Source organism: Pteropus medius, unplaced genomic scaffold (genome assembly GCF_902729225.1).
Source record: "Pteropus medius unplaced genomic scaffold, Ma_sr-lr_union100, whole genome shotgun sequence".
NCBI lineage: Eukaryota > Metazoa > Chordata > Mammalia > Chiroptera > Pteropodidae > Pteropus > Pteropus medius.
Genome location: NW_024351730.1, coordinates 28,052,856 through 28,071,000, shown reverse-complemented (window position 1 = coordinate 28,071,000; position 18,145 = coordinate 28,052,856). Strand labels below are relative to the sequence as shown.

The 18,145-nt window shown below is 34.3% G+C and overlaps 1 protein-coding gene across 2 annotated transcripts in view; it reads right to left on the bottom strand.

Annotated features, from left to right (window-relative positions):
- The window catches only part of CFAP299 (cilia and flagella associated protein 299), a 528,622-nt gene that overhangs the window by 15,059 nt on the left and 495,418 nt on the right, over positions 1-18,145 (bottom strand). Inside the window, exon 6 of one of the 2 annotated variants that reach the window (XM_039845553.1) lies at positions 11,421-11,659. The exons of the other annotated variant lie outside the window; for it this stretch is intronic. Coding sequence (XP_039701487.1) covers positions 11,564-11,659 — 96 coding nt within the window. The 3' untranslated portion in view covers positions 11,421-11,563. Of the gene's footprint in view, positions 1-11,420; positions 11,660-18,145 lie in introns of those variants that run through there. 2 annotated transcript variants of the gene reach the window in all.

The following is an 18,145-nucleotide window of genomic DNA, read 5'->3' as shown; positions in this document are numbered from 1 at the left end:
CTTCTCCTTTATGTCTCACCATTCACATTCTACTTTAAACATTTTGCTCCAGCTACTTAGAGTTCCTCACATCCTCTTCTCTCTCTGATTCTTCTTTTGTTGTAGATGTCTTGCCTTTGCCTGAATAGTTCCTTCTTCTTTAGGACTTATCAGGTATTGCCTCATCCAGAAGGCTGTCTATATGCTTCTTATTTAGACTGTCAAGTAATTTTGTGAAAATTTCTAGCATACTCTTTATTTTGCTTAATGAAAATCATTTAATTATCTGTTATTACTACTATATTCTGAGTTCTCAGAAATTCTTTGAAGTGCTCAGAAGCAGGTCAATTTACCAAAAGTCAAATCACTGAAAACAAATCATTGAAAGCCAGTTAGCTCCTTGGTGAATTGTCTTAGAATTTAAGCTTCTTGAGGGCAAAAGCCTTATATTACTAACTGTGATGTCTTGAATTCATAGTCCTATGCCGAGGAGAGCAGGCATTCAACAAATGATCTCCCCAATATAATTTAATTGTTACTTCCTATATGTCTCCAAATGTTGTTAATCTTAACAACAGTGATTATCTTTTTTTCCAACAGTGCCATTTTAGAAGTAGAGTCAGTATTCTGGAGGAATAATGAAGATGTTTTATATGTCAAGATGGTGATTCTCTTTTCTAAAAATATTAAACCAGTTTCCTATCCCTTTTCTTTTTATATGACTCCCACTTCAGCCCATATAATTTGCATTTTCGTTGGCTGAAAAGTCCCAAAGCCCAGGAGGACATTCTGAGAACTTTCATGTGGTTATCATTTCTGGGAAAATCATGTCCCTGTCATCCATATGTTTGGCACATTTGTCTCACTCCTTTGCCTAGGGCTTTGGGATGACACTGTTTAGAGACAATAAAATTTTCATTTTCAAAATATGAAAAAATAAGCAAATCAGAGCACGAAGACACAAACATTGGAATAGCCTTAAAAAATCATATCAACCATAGGGAAGTTGTTCAGACTACAAGAATGTTCATGGTCTAAAGATTATCTATAGTGTTTATTGCATTATATGTTATAGAGAGACCCAGATGATATTACTGCATCAGATTTTTATTATGACTGCCTTTCAAGATGGTAACATATTTACTCCTTAGTACCATATTTCAACAAAATTAGTTTTAAAAAATCTACAGCATTCCTTTTAAAGCAGGTCAGATATGTTTTACCAGGTCTTTAAACTGGTCAAGAGGCAATGACATAAATAAGTGTGTTTTCTACACTTATTTATTTATTCATTCATTCTTTTATTCAACAAAGTTTCTTGGGTATTTATTTAGTGCAATAACCCGAATTCAGTACATTAGGGGTTAAAATATAAAAGTCGAAATTCTTATTCTTGAAAAGCTCATAGATTTAATGAGAACAAAGCAACATTTCTTCATCAAGAAGGTAGAAGGAAATAAAACAAAGTTGAGAGACATAAATAATGGTAAAAAAAAAAAAAGAAAGAAAGAAAGCACAGAAGAGAAAAATGATTCATTTCCAACGAAAGAAATCACAGGAAACCACTCGGAGGAGATGGTAATGAATTTCAAATTTCAAAGACAACTAGAATTTCAGAAAGCGGAGATGAAAGGAAGTACCTTCCACACAAAAGATGTGCAAAGGTACAGTGGTGAGAAAGTGAAAGGCTGATTTGGGGACTGGCTTATAGACATTTCATAGGTGGGTAATGGTGAAAAGAAATAGTGGAAGATGTTTACGATGAAATTATAAGAGCTTTTGTAGGTAAAACTGAGTTATTTAAATTATCCTTGGCAGGCAAAGGGCTGTCGCAAAGTATCTTGAGTTAGAATAAGGGAGTAGCGATATTCTTAAATTGATTAACCTAGCAGTGCGTGAGTATTCACTTTCTATTGCTGCTGTAGCAAATTACCACATACTTAGTGGCTTAAAACAACACAGATTTATCATCTTACAGTTCTGTGGGTCAGGACTGAAGTGTGGGCATGACTGCATTCTTTCTTGAGGCAGTGGGGGAGAATGTTTCCCTATCTTTTCCTTGACTTTTCCAGCTTCTAAAAACTATTTACATTCCTTCTCTCATGGCCACCTCCCTCCATCTTCAAAGCCAGCAACATTACATCATTCTGATCCTTTTTATTTTGTCACAGTGTCCTCAGATCATAGGAGAAAAGCTTCCCTGATTTTAAGAATTTGTGATTATGTTGAGTCCACCTACATAGCCCACAATGCTCTCCCCATCTCAAGGACCTTAACCTTACTTACATCTGCAAAGTCCCCTTCTGCAATGTAACAGGTTCTGAGGATTAAGACATGGATATCTTTGGAAGCCCACATTCTGTCTCCCACCATGTAGATAGATTAAAACTGGGAGGAGACTGGTCTTGAATAACTAATTCGGTGGCTTTTGATCTGGCTTAGGTAACGGACAGTACAGAATAGAGCTAGGGCAGTGACACCGAGAATGTAAAGAAGGGGTTGCTACAAGGGAAAAAGAAGGGGTTGATATAGGATCGGAGATCTAATAGACAGTCTTTGAAACAAAGTGGAAGTTCCTGGGTATTGAAGGATGATATCAGCAGGTATAGAAATGTCTAGAGAGTAAGGACAAAGTTTAGAAAAAAATTATGAATTTCATTTTGAATTTATTGAACTCGATATGCCAGTGAATTATTTAGGCAGAAAAATTCAACAGGCCATTGGAAACATGTAGCTTAATTTTGAGAGAAAGATTGAGACACAGAAATATCATAGCAATGATATAGGCCCCTGTGTCAGGGGACTTTATATATACCTCTATTGACTGTGTGATAAAACGTCCTTATATAACATTCATTGAAAAAGTGAAAAAAAGATTGCATCTTGTCAAATGAATACAATTAATGGAGCAAAATTGGTAGTACATATAAGTTCTAATTTATAATATATTCACATTTTATGTTGTCAGATTTCACACTAAAATATAAAAATATATCTTGTCACTTAGCCTTTCCTCTCCAAATTTCATTATGTTTAGTAAATCTCTTTGGCATTTTAAAAACGTAGTTACATTTGTCTCAAAGAAACATTTCAAAATAGCAAAGATTGTTACCTCAGTGTAATATCAGGATATAGAGGTTTGCTTTAAAAAATGCTAACTAACAGTTGAGATTGGATCATCTGTATTTAATTTTGAAATTTAGCCACCTTTTTTCCTAATCCTTCGCCTGTGTTGTTCTGCTGTTTCCTACTGATGTTCCATGGAAGTTAATAGAACATCAGGATATGTTTTCTATTGGACAATAGGAAGAATTCTGCAATATTTAATATCGGACAATAGGAAGAATTCTGCCACAATATTTTATTGCAAGAGATTGTTTCAGGTATTATGTCAATTAATTCTAACAACAATGGCTATTATTATCCCTACTTTTTATGTGGAAAAACTGAAGCTTGAAAAATTAAATAGTGATTTACTTTTAAAAAAATTAGCTAAAATGTGTATAAACTGCCACACAAATTCAGGTCTCTTGAGTCTGAATCATGCTCTTTATAGTATACTACAGTTGTCTCTCAATCTTAGAAGCATAGTTTCAAATTTAGGATAATGCTATTCTTGGCTGTTTCTTTGTCTATTATCTGTGTTCCTCAGTGGAAGGTAAGACCCCTGAGATCAGGGGCTATGGCTCTGTTGGTTACTGCTCCAGTCCCAGGGCTTAGAAGAGTGACTGACACATGACAGATGCTTAATAAGTTTTTGTTTTAATTTTTCTAGGCACGTCACAGTATGCGGCAGTTTCAGATGCAGGCTTTCAGGTACTCTGAGTTGCGTGCTGACTCTCATCAGGTGATAAATGAAGGAGTGGTCACAAACGAGTCCTAAACACACATGAGTGGGAGGTCCCTGGACAGTATTCTAAACTGTTTGACAATGTTCAGAGAATTATGACATGCTAGAGTTGCACAATTGAAGAAGGGCCCAGAGTGGTTAAAGAATTTAGTCAAGTAAATTGCAGGGGATAGAAGATCAGAAAATGAAGTTGGATCTTTTAAGGCTAAGGCTGGTTAAGGGTTCTGGGATGCGTTGGCATGTATAATGTGGGAGAATGAGGCATACTTTGCATTATAACTATAGCTGGATAATGTGTTCATAAATTTTAAATATGTATTAAAACAAACAATACGCAGTTTTTTCAACCATCTGTGGAACATTAAATTAAAAAATAAAACAAATTATAAGCTGAGTTAGAAAAAAACATCAATAAAACCCCCAATGTAGGAACTGTAAAGGCAAGATTATTTGGCAATAAAGCAATAAATTTAGAAATCATGCTCACAAGCATAAATAAAAGTAATTAGAGTTACTATGAAATTAAAAAAAAAACTAACAAAAATTTTCGCTAAAGGCAAATGTAAACCTACAAGTATGGAGTATTTATAAAATAAGAAAAATGAAAACAATAGTTCTCTAAATCTGTTGATTGTGGCCAAAGTTCTCAGAAGAAAATACTTTGTTAAGTGGTTTAATTATTTTTAGAAAGCAGAATTAAAATTAATGACTAATCACATCTTAAGTTTGGGAAAACAACAAAAGTCATCTAAAAAAGGTATGAAGGTGAATATGAAGAATTAAAACAGAAAGAAAATTAATTAAAAAAGCGGAATTATAATTAATTTGAAAATAAAATGGTAAGTTCTTTAGAACTCAATCTCTTTTAAATATAATTATGAGAAGAGGTATAACACAAATTTTAAAAATGGAAATTAGACATTTGATATCACAAAAAGTATCATGGGGATATATTGCAAAAGATACTATGTACTATTATATGAAAGTATATATAAAAATTTTCATAAAATAAATTATTTTCAGAGAAATATTTAACATTCAAAATTGGCTAAAGAAATAGAAAGCATAAATTTCTCTCATAAAGATAATATTTTTTTTCTTCTGAAAAGCTTTGAGCCATGTGGTTTTACAATTGAGAGTTATGTCAAACTGAAAAAAAAAGATAATCCAAATTCTACATAAATACTTTTCTGGAATATGATAAAAAGCAACTTAACTTTAATCATTAAAAAAACCTGTTAAAGATAGTATTAAACAACTATATACTTTAAGAGAATGAAAAGAAGAGTCACAGACTGGGGAAAATATTTGCAAAATTTATATCTAATAAAGGACTTTTGTCCAAAATTTACAAAGAACTCTTAAAATTCAACAACAACAAAATAGTCCAATTAAAAAAATGGGCAAAATATTTAACTGGATCCTTCACCAAAAAAGATATACAGATGGAAAATAAGCATATAAAAAGATGCTCAACATATGTTGGCAGGAAATTACAAATTAAAACAACAGTAAGATATCTATTAGAATGGCTAAAATCTAAAACACTGGCAACACCAAATATGGACAATGTAGAACAATAGGAACTGTCATTCATTGCTGGTGGTAGAGCCCCTTTTGGAGACAATTTAGCAGTTTATTTCAAAGCTAAATGTAGTTTTACCATATGATTCAGCCATCACGCTCCTAGATATTTACTCAAATGAATCGAAAACCTACGTCCACGCAAAAAACTCGCACACAGATGTTTATAACAGTTTTACTCATAACTGTCAAAACTTGGAAGCAGTTAAGATGCCCTTTGATAGGCGAATTGATAAGAAAATCATTGTAGATCCATACAATGGAATATTATTCAGTGATAGAAAAAGAAACAAGCTATCAAATCATGAATAGACATAGAGGAAACTTAAATGCATATTGCTAAGCGAAAGAAGCCAATCTGAAAAAGCTGTATACTATATAACTTTAACTATGTAACATTCTGGAAAAGGCAAAACTATAGAAACTGAATAAGGTAAGTTGTCACCAAAGGTTAAAGAAGGTATAGGAGGAGGGATGACATGTGGGACACAGGGAGTATGTAGGGCTTGGTGTTTGAATGATTGCTTTAATACTATAATGGTGGACCCAAAATAGTATGCATTTGTCTCTCATCAGGAGATAACTGAAGGAGTGGTCACAAACGGGTCTTAAACCCACATGAGCAGGAGGGCACTGCACACTATTCTTAACTATGTTTGACAATGGTCAGAGAATTATGACATGCTAGAGTTGCACAATGGAAGAGGGGCCCAGAGTAGTTAAATATAGCATACTAGCACAAGCTAACAAATACAGCATACTAATACAAGATGTTAATAACAGGGGAAACGGTACGTGTGGGGAGGTGTATGGAAACAAACAGTACTTACTGCTTAAGTTTTCTGTAAACCTAAAACCTGTCTAAGAAAATAAAGTCTATTAATTTACAATATTATGTAATGTTCAATATCCACTGTCCATAAATAAAGTTTTAACGGCAAAGAGAAAAAAACTACATATAGAGAAGGCACTCTCATAAATAGAGTTGCAAAAATCTCATATAATACATGAGCAAAACAATTTGGACAATTTATTAAAGAAATCATTCAAGAAGCATTTTTACCTGAAATGCATCTCAAAATTTATACACATAGCATATCATATAACTTGATTTTATTTATAATAATAATTTCAACTGATAACAAAATTGCATTTGGAAGGAAACACTGAAATCCATTCCTGGTTAAGTCTCAAAACAAAATTAAGAATATGAGTGAGTATACTTCATAACAAAATTAAAATATTAATATTAAACCAAGAGACAACATTACACAATAGTTTTTAACAAAGTGCTTCCAGAATTTCTCCTTATTCTTTGTTTACTGAGCCTTGGATATCAACTCTTCCATGGATTCTAGTACGTTCCTCGTTCTGCTTAAATGTGTGAGATTTTTTTGTGTCTTGCATATAATAACAAAAAACCTCAAGTAATGCAGACAGTAGGTGTTTCATGGTGAAAATGAATGGGTGTGGAAGAATGAATTGCTACTCCAGTGACTGAGCACCTGAGCATCTCAGACTTCTCCCTTCCCTCTCTCCTGCACTATCTCCCTACCCCCACTGAACTGGATGCATTGTTTTGTTGCACGATTACCTTTTCTGAAGATTCTCATTTGTTCCCAAGGTTATCATAGTTGCCATAATTATTGGGAGAATAACTGCACATCCTGACTATTTTAGATTTTAAATTTTAGTGGGGGCTGGGCTCCTGATTAAAGCTGAGTCAAGTGTCCCTTCTCTGAGATTCTGGACTTGGGAAAAAGAGAGTGGGAAAGGAAGAAAAGGAAAGATAGAGGGAAGGAAAGTGAGAGGGAGGTGGAGAGAAAAAATGAGAGACGGGGGAAACAGAGGGGGTGTGGAGAGAGATGCGTGTGTATCTGGAGAAACAGGCTGTTTTGTCAGAAGAGAATAATGATGCAGAGAGGAACACAGCAATGCAGAAAGTAGGAGTTCTCGAAGTGTTCAAGGCTTTGATTATGATTATTCTTGGGATGCAGGCATATTCCTTTCTTTAGTTCTGGGAGACACCTCTGTGTTTTATAATAAAGGTTCAAATTAGATTTCCATCACTTGCAACCAGAATTTTGGATAGTACAAGTAAACTATCACTTAGAGAAAATTATACTTAACCTGCAAGGCTATTCTATTTAGTTGAAGGAGCCTATAAATAGATTAGAAAAACAGCAAGAAAAAATCATAGATGTTTTGGATTTTGAAGGAACGTCCAAGAGCCAAAGTCTGGAGAGATAAAGTGATTTGGCCAATTACCAACATTAGCTTGCCAAAGAGTCTGGTTCTTAATGCTCTTTACTCTTTATTGCATTGCTCAATTTCTTGTTTAATTTCCTTTTGGTCAGCTAGCTCATTCTTTGGTCCTGTGTGTTTGGCCCACTGTCCTTCTGCTGATTCTCACAGACATTTCACATATTCCCTTTCCTTGGCCCTGCATTCAACCATTAGCTTCAGGTTAAAATTGCTTTCTTAATGTACCCTGGACTCAGGCATAACAGTTCTCTAATTGCTCTCTTCTGTATTGGGGTAAAAGTCACCTTAATGAGCTTACGTGAAGGGAATTTCCAATTTCCAATGGTTGCATTAGTTTGACCTTAGAACTGTGACCACAGAGCAAGGCAAGATGTAAGAGATATGCTCAATACAATTGGATGTCATTTAAATATTTATAGGAATTGCGGCTCTGCTGATAGAAGGAATATAAGACAATTCAGAAATAGAATGAAAGCTTATATAGATTCATTCAATATCAATCAATCTGGGTAGGTGCTGCAAACTCATATCAGACTACAAAAGTAGATAATATGACATTGCATCAAAGCTCTTGGATAACAAAGCGACCCGTATTTAAAAGGCATGATATTGGAACCTTCAGAGGTCTAGACTTGGCTTTGGCATTGGCAGAGAGAGTCTAATCATGAGAAAAATGTCCTGGATTTTCGAGGTCCACATCCCATATTATGGGCTGAACTTTGTCCTCTCAAAATTCATAGTTGAAACATGCTCTCCAGTACCTCAAAATGTGACTGTACTTTAAGTTAGAACCTTTAAAGAGGTAATTAAGGTAAAATGAGGTCATTAGGGTAGACTCTAATTCAATCTAATTGGTGATCTCATAAGAAAAAGAAATTTTGACACTTGGAAAGACATCAGGAATGCCTGCACAGAGGAAAGACCATGTAAACAAACAAACAAACAAACAAACACAAAAAACAGCAAGAAGGCTGCCATTTGCAAGCCAAGAGAGGTCTCAGAAGAAAACAAACTTGCTGACACTTTGATCTTGGACTTTCTTTCAGTCTCCAGAACTATCAGAAAATAGCTTCCTTTGTTTTAAACCATCCAGTCTGATATTTTGTTACGGTGGCCCTAGCGAATGAACACAATCCATAACCCAACTCAAATCTTCGTTCCATCTTTTACTACCAGTAAATTCAGTTCAGAAGCTAATGTAAAAATTACTTGTGATGACATGATTGATTTTTTAGTGTCTCAAACTTGGGATTAAATATAGGCATAATCTGTAAATATATTAAATATTTTAAATATTTTAAATACCTATACTTAAAAATATTTCAAATAGCTAAAACATTAAAAAACCTGGTATATTGGAAGTTAGAGTATCTAATTGGCAAACCTCACTACTCTATTTTTAAATGTGATATTTGAATAATTAATTCAGACATGACTAAATTGAAATTTTATAAATTTGTAAGCTACATTGAAACTTTTAAGAGAACATGAGTCATTATACTTATAAGTTTAATTTATTAAATTTACAAGTTATTTAAATATATATGAAAGCTTACTTGTTAATTGAAAATTTAAAATCATTAGAAAATTGAATGTAATAAAGTTCATAAAAAATTAAAATGCTTAAAGGAATTTAGTTAATTAAACTATAGAACTCATAAAAGTGATTGTTAAAATTCCATCAAATCTATAGATTGAACAATAAAATTTATACATATATTTAAAGCATAAGTAATTCGAGTTTTGAATTTATAAAAAATATGAGATTATTTTATTTCAAAATAATCTCAGACTTACAGAAAAGTTATGAATATAGCACAAAGACTTTTTTCCCCTGAAATGCTTATAAATAATTTGCTGACATGATGCCCGTTGATTCCCAAATGTTTTAGTGTAATTTCTTACAATTAAGGACATTTTCTAACATAGCCATAACATACTCATCAGGACATAAACATTTTTACATTACTACAATCCAATCTTCAGAAACCATTCCATTTTTAGCAACTGTCTCCAAATTCCCTTTATAGAGTAAGGATACAACTCAGAATCATGTGCTGCATTTGATTTTAATGTCTGGGAAAGTTTCTTGGTCTTCTACTTTCATGACCTTGACAATTTTGAAGATCTCAGGCCAGCTATTTTGTATAATGTCTCTGGATTTGGATTTGTTTTCTGTTGCTTAAATCCAGGTTATGCACCGTGCACAGGATTGTTACAGAAAGGATGCTAAATTCCTTTGACACATCTTATTTTGTGCGGAACAAATTCAGTTCGCTTCATTAATGGTCTGCCGGCTTTTACATTGTTCCTTCTGTAATTAATAGGTATGTTTTGGGGGAGATATTATGTATTTGTCTCATTCCGCCTTAAACTTTCCATTTATTCGTTTATATAGATCAGAATGGACTCATGGTTTCTCATTTTATGCCTTTGTTATCATTATTTATTTTGATGCCCAAACTGTCCCGGATTTGACCAATGGGAACTTTTTCGAGCTGGGTTCTGTGTCTTTTTGATAAATCTCCTTCAATTTTTGAAAATTTCTTTGCTTCCTGGCACAAAAAGATATTCCAGGCTCTTGCATTTTCCCTGCCTCAGCCCTGGAATTAGTCATTTTCCCAACGATCTCTGCTTCCTTTTGGTAGAAACGGTGTTGAAAAACTGAGATCTGGGTGCTAGGTGTGCTCATTGATTGATCTGGGTGCTAGGTGTGCTCATTGATTGATCTGGGTGCTAGGTGTGCTCATTGATTGATCTGGGTGCTAGGTGTGCTGATTGATTGATTGGGTGTTGCTGCCCCTAGGCTCTCTCAGCGGACAAGACAGAGCAAGGGAATATGTGTGCATACACATATTAACATATATTCTGTATCAGTATATTGAAATTGATGAGACCACACCGACACATCTAATTCTAACTTAATATCACTCTACTCACCTTGACTGGGATCTGACACCTTGTGGCAGACCATCATCTCCCCCATAAAATATACCCTTCTCACTCCATTGGAACTCTAATGCTCTGCTCTGGGCTCTCCCTCCCCCACACACTGAGCAAACTTCTACCTTGCTTGGTCCCATGTAACTGCCTCAGTAGTTTAGAAAGGGAAGAGAAGAGACTGGAAAAGAGAAGATGAAGAACCAAATATTAATTTTGATTCACAAGTGGCCTCTGAATAATATCTTTTCTACACAAAAGCCATCTGCAGGAGACATTAGGAAAATATGTTTTTTGTTTTTTTTTTCTCTTATGAAGTCACATTTCTCTAAAATTTTCTGGTTTCCTTTAGATTTCATTTTCTCAGCTTATTTGTCCTGGGGTTTGCATTATCCAGGCACATACACATACCTAATACTTTCATTCATTTGTATATCATCTCATGGGATATTTCAGATTTTATTTACTCATTTATTGTTATTGAAAACCTTGTATTTATATTTCTTTACGCCTGTCCTCCAATTTGCTACCCTTATCAATTTTTAAGGTTTTATGCCATAATAGCATAATTTTTGGTCCATTGGATTTGGCAATAGTAGGACCTGGAACATTTTTGTTTTGGAAAATCTGAGCTATAAAATATGTCACTAATTATTGTATCCTTGAAGTAGCAACAAGATTTTCTCACATGAGCTGTTGCAATCAACCTCAGTGGTCAGGGGGAAAAAATAAGAAAAACCTCAAATCAGATTAAGAGGCTATCTGTGCAATAATAATAATAAAAAAAATGTCAAGGTTACGATTTTCTTTCTCATTTCTTTATTAACTTTTAATATTCCAATTTGCCTTCCAGCTGTAAGACTCATGTATTATTCTAATTTGTTTCTGGTTACAGGATTCATTAAATTTAGCAAACAATTAGGGAACCATCTAACATGTTGGTCATTAAGTCTTTCTTCTGGAAATGTGGTCAAAAATGACAACTTGTATGTAGAGTTTTGTCTGGATAGGGATTCTAGTAGAGTTGTCACCTGGTGGAGCCTAAAATACATAAATCATATTGTTAATCAGTCCAGTCCATGCAAATAATTGGCATTAAATAAATTTTCCTCTTGCTTCAATTTTTTTTAGCAACAGACCTAAAAAGGTTGTGGCCATGGAGATATTTTCATGTTTTCCCCTGGATTCTTTTTCTTTAGAGCCACCAGTAATAATTCCAATCAGGAGCTTTGAGGCCCTGGGTTGTGATATCACTGAAAATATCTAGGATCAAAGCAGTGTCCCAGGCCCACACTTGTCTAGACTCTGCTGAACACCATGGGTCACTAATTCTGCAGAATTCCCAGTGAAGGGCTTTGCAAACATGTGATCACAGGTTAAAAAATCAAAAAGAATTCTATCTTGATTTCAAGTTTGTTAAATAAAAATGTCTTGAGTTTGGAATTGATTCAGAGTAGTGAAAGTAACCTGTCCATGGTGGGTTTCGTGAAAAGCTTCTTATCACTTTCAAAACTATTGATATGCTTTATCTCCTTCAAATTGTAATCTCCGAAAAAAATATTCATTCTTTTTACCTTTATCCAGTATAGTCTATCATACTTACGGGCTCTTAGGAAGCTCCTATGAGAACAAATATTCACTGGTGTGGTATTAAAAAAGAGAAGAGAGAAATACTGAAAGAGTTAGACAATATCTACAATTGGAAAATATTAGTCATTGGGCCTTTTCCATATTTGGTGTACAATAAAATAATATTACTTGCTTTCTCTTCTTCTCTTGTAGAAAGAGATAAGAAATTTAGATCTGAGGCTAGAGAGAAGCTTTGGTATTGACTTTTCCCCGTAGTACTTAATTTCTTGGGCTAGATAAGAGTAAATATACTTGGAACCATATTTTATTAAACCGAGTCAGTAAAATTGTAAGGACTTTGAAATGGGTAAAACAAAAAGACTAGGTGTCCTGAGTGGCTCACCCATTCACATTTTTTTTCCGCCTTTCATATTTTTGTGCTATTTTATAGCTCTATAAGTTATAGAAAACTGATAATAAGACAAAATATTCTTGTCTACAAAGATGCAAATTAATTGTGCCCAGTGGAATGCAATTAATTAGACCTGCTTTGCATCTATTTGTAAATTAATTTTAATTTTTCTTATTCTCCATATATGCTATGCTCTTTGAATTCTTCTTTGAACTGTGCTCCCTCTATAATTAATAAATTAAATAAAATCTTTGGCACATTCATTTTATATCTGTATGAGAGTCACTATTACATCTTTTAGAAAAATTATCTTGTAAACATTTTGGAAGTTCCACTGCGATGCCTAGTGGCTGATGGCTGAGTAGCCTGAGTAGCCTGTGTTGCTAGAGTGTTGCACCTTGTAGATGACTTCCACTCATGCATTTCTTTTCTGTTCAAGAGGTAGAGTCTCAGGAGCAACAGAATGTTTACTTTGCTAATCCTGTTTTTTCTTTCTTTCTTTCTTTTTTTTTACATATTTTCCTTTTTACTATTTTTGTGTTTTGTTTCTGTTTTTGAAACTTTTACAATCAATAAATTATTCCCCGTTGGTGACAGCAATGATTTGGGATTTGGTTTTATGGCCTAAACTTTGTGATCTGTGTAAATGAATGGATTACAGAGATTTATTTTATCTTGGATGGAAGACAACAGAGAATATGATTTCTTATTATTTTCTTTATTTATCTACTTCTCTATGTGAGCTCAAATTAAGAATCTGGTGTCCACTAAAAACGATAACAACTTTTTGATATATAGAGTTTTAATTTTTTGTGCTTACTTTTGACTTGTGGCTAAAGTTTAGATCCAAAGCTATAAGCTGTCTATGTGACTGTGTGTGTGCATTTTATGTGTATAGTTTTAGAGATAATATATGTGTGTATATATATGTATATATGTATATATTTTTTGTTTGTTTCTTCTCAGAACTCTTGTATAATCTCAGGACTTACCAAGGACACCAAAGAACTTTAATGCATGGTGTAACTATCAATATGATAGCCAAAGGTTTTCTACATTTTATATACAGAATACTTAAAACTTAATGAAAAAAAAAAAAACCCTATTCAATCTCTATAGAGAAGTGTGTAGAGGGCAATAATAATTACAGAAGAAGAAATACAGTATATTAACATACATATGAAAAAAGTGTTCATTCCTAATAATGATTAAAAATGCAAATTAAAATGACACCAAATAAATTTGAACTTTAAAAAGAACAATACTTAAAAAGTTTACAAAATAAATAGAACATGGTGAATGGGTAGTCTTACTGCAGGTATATGTAATTGTAAATTGACATGGTGTAACTGCCAAATGATTTGACAATACTTTTCTAAAGTGTTACAAAGTATGTCTTTTGATTGAGCAATTGCCATTTTAGGAATCCACCTTAAAGAAAAAAAACCCAGAAACTTGGTTATAGAGAGTTGTTATTTAAAACCAACCTAAATGTTTGCCAATGGGAAATTCTTTTATAAATTCTACTTCATAGGATATTATCTACATTATTATACAGTTAGTTTTTTAACTTCAGCAAATGCAACTTGAACTCATTTTTAAAATTGCTGCATACTATTTCACTGTATTGATATACCATAGTTTATTTAACCATTTCCCAGTCATGGACATACAGTTAATATCCATTTTTTAACTACTGCAGTGAAAAACGACATCTTTTTAGAACTTCAGAAGCAATATTCATTCAATGAGCACCTATGCAGTGGAACATTAAACACATTCTCGCACTTAATTTTCACAATCTTTTGTAAATATTTATTTTTACAGATTTTACAGATGAGAAAACAAAGTACAGAAGTGCTCAAAAGTCCTAAGTAATCTGACCAAATCACAAAGCCTGTGAGATCTACTGAACTCCAACTCATTGTACCTATTGCCCCTTTTAAACAGCTTTTCTCTGCTTAAGTCCTGGTGGCTATTTCTGACCCCTTGCTTCTTGTCCTGTTTTCCTTCCAGCCCCTTTTAAACACTCCTAGGTATTCTAGGGGAGATCTTAGCTCTTCAATTGTCAAGTGGAATTACATTAAAAGACTCAAGCAGGTTTCTGAATATCCTAAACATTATTATTCTACTCCATGCACATGGCCATGTGTGCCTTTTCTGTTGTGAACAAATCCATGAAACTTATCAGATTTTTAAAGTAGGTTGTATTTTCCAAAGGTTATGATCCTATCTCCTGGAGAAGCCTTATGTACTTGTGAAGTAGTTTTCTGGACTACTAAGTCAAGGTTGTCATTTGTTTTTTTTTTTTTTTAAACTCTTGCTGCACATATTTGAGGCAATATATACTGCTGAGGCCACCATTGTTTATGCTGAAGATAACCTAGCCAGCAATAACCACTTAGACATTGTCAATGTGAGATCTCTTCTCTTGCCAATGGCCTTGATCACTGTTCCCACTGTTGTGTTTCATGTTCCAATATACTTCAATGTCCCTCATCCCGCTCTGGGATTTCAGTGGCTCAGAAAGTAAGCATCTGCTGGGGTGGTGAATGGTTACATAGAAGTCATGAGAGTTGACCACTTGTTCTACTGTTGAGACCCTGGAGAAATCATGCTCTCTTTGAATTAGAAATAGTCCCTTAATTATGATTTTGCACCTGCAGTGACTCCATGCCTGACTCATTTGTTTTTTAGTACCTGCTTCTTTATCATTAATTATCGGGTCTTTGAAATCATGGAGGAAACAGTTATTTTGCTCTTTTTAAAAATTTTTTCAATTTTTAAATTTTAATTAAATTTATCGGGGTAATGTTTGTTAATAACATTGTATAAGTTTCAGGTGAACAACTTCATAATGCAACATCTGTGTACTTCATTGTTCTCATTCAGCCATTTCACCCAGCTAGAAAACTACCTCCCACTGTTGCCCACACTCCTTGTCCTGAATATGACAAAAAAATTGTGTGAAAAAGTGAACTTGAATTGGGCCTGAGCTCTCTTCCTCAGGTTCCTCCATCCTCATTTCCCTAGGTTCTATTGGTTCCTTTTACCTTTGGCATAAGGTTTGAGTAGGTTGCCCTTCTAATGTCACGAATGTATTACTGGGATACGTACTTTTCTTTTTACTGCAGATATTCTGCGTGGATGGTGCTAGGTTATACTCTTTACTACTACATAATTGTATACATATAATAATTCGAAATTATATATTTCATTTTTTTCTTTTCTGTGCTGCACTTTACATATGAGTTCACACATCGGATGCTTAACGATAATGTGCTTATCTCTGGGGGTCGTTCCATACTACTACATATAAAATTAAAATCAGTTTTCCAGGTCAAGAGGAGGGCAGAACATTTAAATTTTAGGACTTTTAATTCATAAAAGCCAAGCTCTGTTATGTAATTTTTAATGTATTCCTCAAGGCCATTGATTTTAGCAGCAGTTAGTTGAGTAAATACTTAATTTATATGTGGCGGACTTTCAGTTCAGGTATACCAGGTGATTGCCCAGGGGAGAAAATGTTTAAAAGCTTCTTAGCATGTGGGTGTTTTAGGGCTATAATCAACCAAACAGTCAGTAATTTGGGCAGCAAAACCAGAAACTTGGCAAGACCTCAGCTTTACTTAATAACTGTGACTGTGCCACAGTTAAAAAGCTACGTTTACAAGAGGCCTCCGAGGAAAATCCAGGAGCCAAAAAAGTGCTGTTGGTGATTCAGTAAGTGTCTCCTGCTATATTACTTCAAGTTTGTGCGGCGTTTGAGGGAACACTGTTGGAGACTTTGAAGAAACCATAGCCTTGCTTAAACATATTCTTTTCAGTGTGAGAGTTTTTTGTTTTTGTTTTTGTTGTTGTTGTTTTCATGGCTAATAGAAAATATACCTGGGACCTGTAAAAAGATTGTAAAATTGAAGACCTTCACTGGGAGGGTGGAGCTTTAAGAGATTAAATTTGAACCATCTGCGGAAAGGATGCAGGATGTTATGGGCTTCCATTTTGAGAAGAGCAATTTCAAGACTGCTACTGGCTCCATCTGATTTTAATGCCTGTGTGGCAAGGGAAATTAAGGCCAGTTGATGAAACGTGAGGCAGCATTAAGGAGGCAATTAACACCTTCCCTACTAATAGCAGCAAGTGCTCAGGTTGCTTGGGAGAGACAGAACAGAGAGAATAGCTGTGAGAAGGTACTTCTGAAATCTTCTGCTAAATTAAAACAAACAAACAACTCCCCCAAAACAAAAAACATGTATTTTTATTGGCAGTAGTTATTTTTCATTTTAAACCTTGTTCACTTATATATTCTTTGGCTCATAGAAAAAGAAGATAGAGTTTGGCATTTCTTTTCTGTACCTGTATAATAGATTTAAAAAATAATAAAACAATTGCTTTTGTCATTCAGCTATGGACCTAACACATTGCCACTGCTCTGGACACCCAGGGTTAGCACTGCAAAGTTGAGCAAAAAACCCCTGGTGTTAATTCACCTACTCTGGTAATTTTCAGCTAAAAATAGCTTTAGTTCTACATATGTTTCTGGTGCCTAAGATCCTAAAACATTTTAAAGTTAACCTCAAGAGTTTCCAGAATTATTTTTGGCCCTACTATTCATTTCTTTAGCAAATATTTAATATTCAATTTATTCATTCCACAGATGTTTACTGAGCACCTGCCATATGCTAGCTTTGGACATGCAGCGGTAAAATGACCAGAAAGAGTTTCTGCCTCGCGTTTCGGTTTGTTTTACAAGTCTTTGTCACATATATTGTTTCATTTGCGCCTCTGGATGAATCTACCTGACAAAGTGATTTTTGATAAGGCAGTGATAGTAGGAATGGATACTGTGGATCTAAAATGATCCAAATAAGTGAGGGAAAAGTAGCAGCAATTTATCAGCAGAAAGCATCCAGTGCAGTCTGCGGCACTACTGTAGAGATGCCAGAAGTCTTTGGTATATGGTCTGTATTTTCTAGTTTGTTTGTGCATACGCAGAAATGTGTAATTTAAACTACTTAAAATTAAGACGGTCAAATTAAAATTTATTTCAGAGGAATGAAGTGTGATTACTTTATGGACATACAGTAAAGTGAAGCAACACCTAATAAAATATGACTGTGTCAAAGTAGTGGATATCAAATCCAGCTACTCTTTAGGATCTCTTGGGGGAGGCATTAAAACACAGATTCCTGGGCCTTACCACAGCCAGACTCAGTTTGAGTATCTAGGGGTGGAGCCCCGGGCTCATAGGATTGGCTACTGTGAGGAGAGAAGGAGGGAAATGCTTTACTGAATTGACAGAACTGTTCCTACTCAAGCCATAGAGGGTCGGATGTTGATAATGAATTCTTGGATAATATTTTACATCCCAAAGTAATACATTGTTATGTTTGAACAGTTGTGATTTTCAGAAAGACGAGTCTGGATCAAGGGCTTCTGTCGTGCAGTGAGGAGTACTGATATGTAAAAGGAAAAAAACACATTCTGCTAAATCGGTGCACAATCTACAGTGTCCATGCATTTCAAGTTCTGTGACACTCAGGATG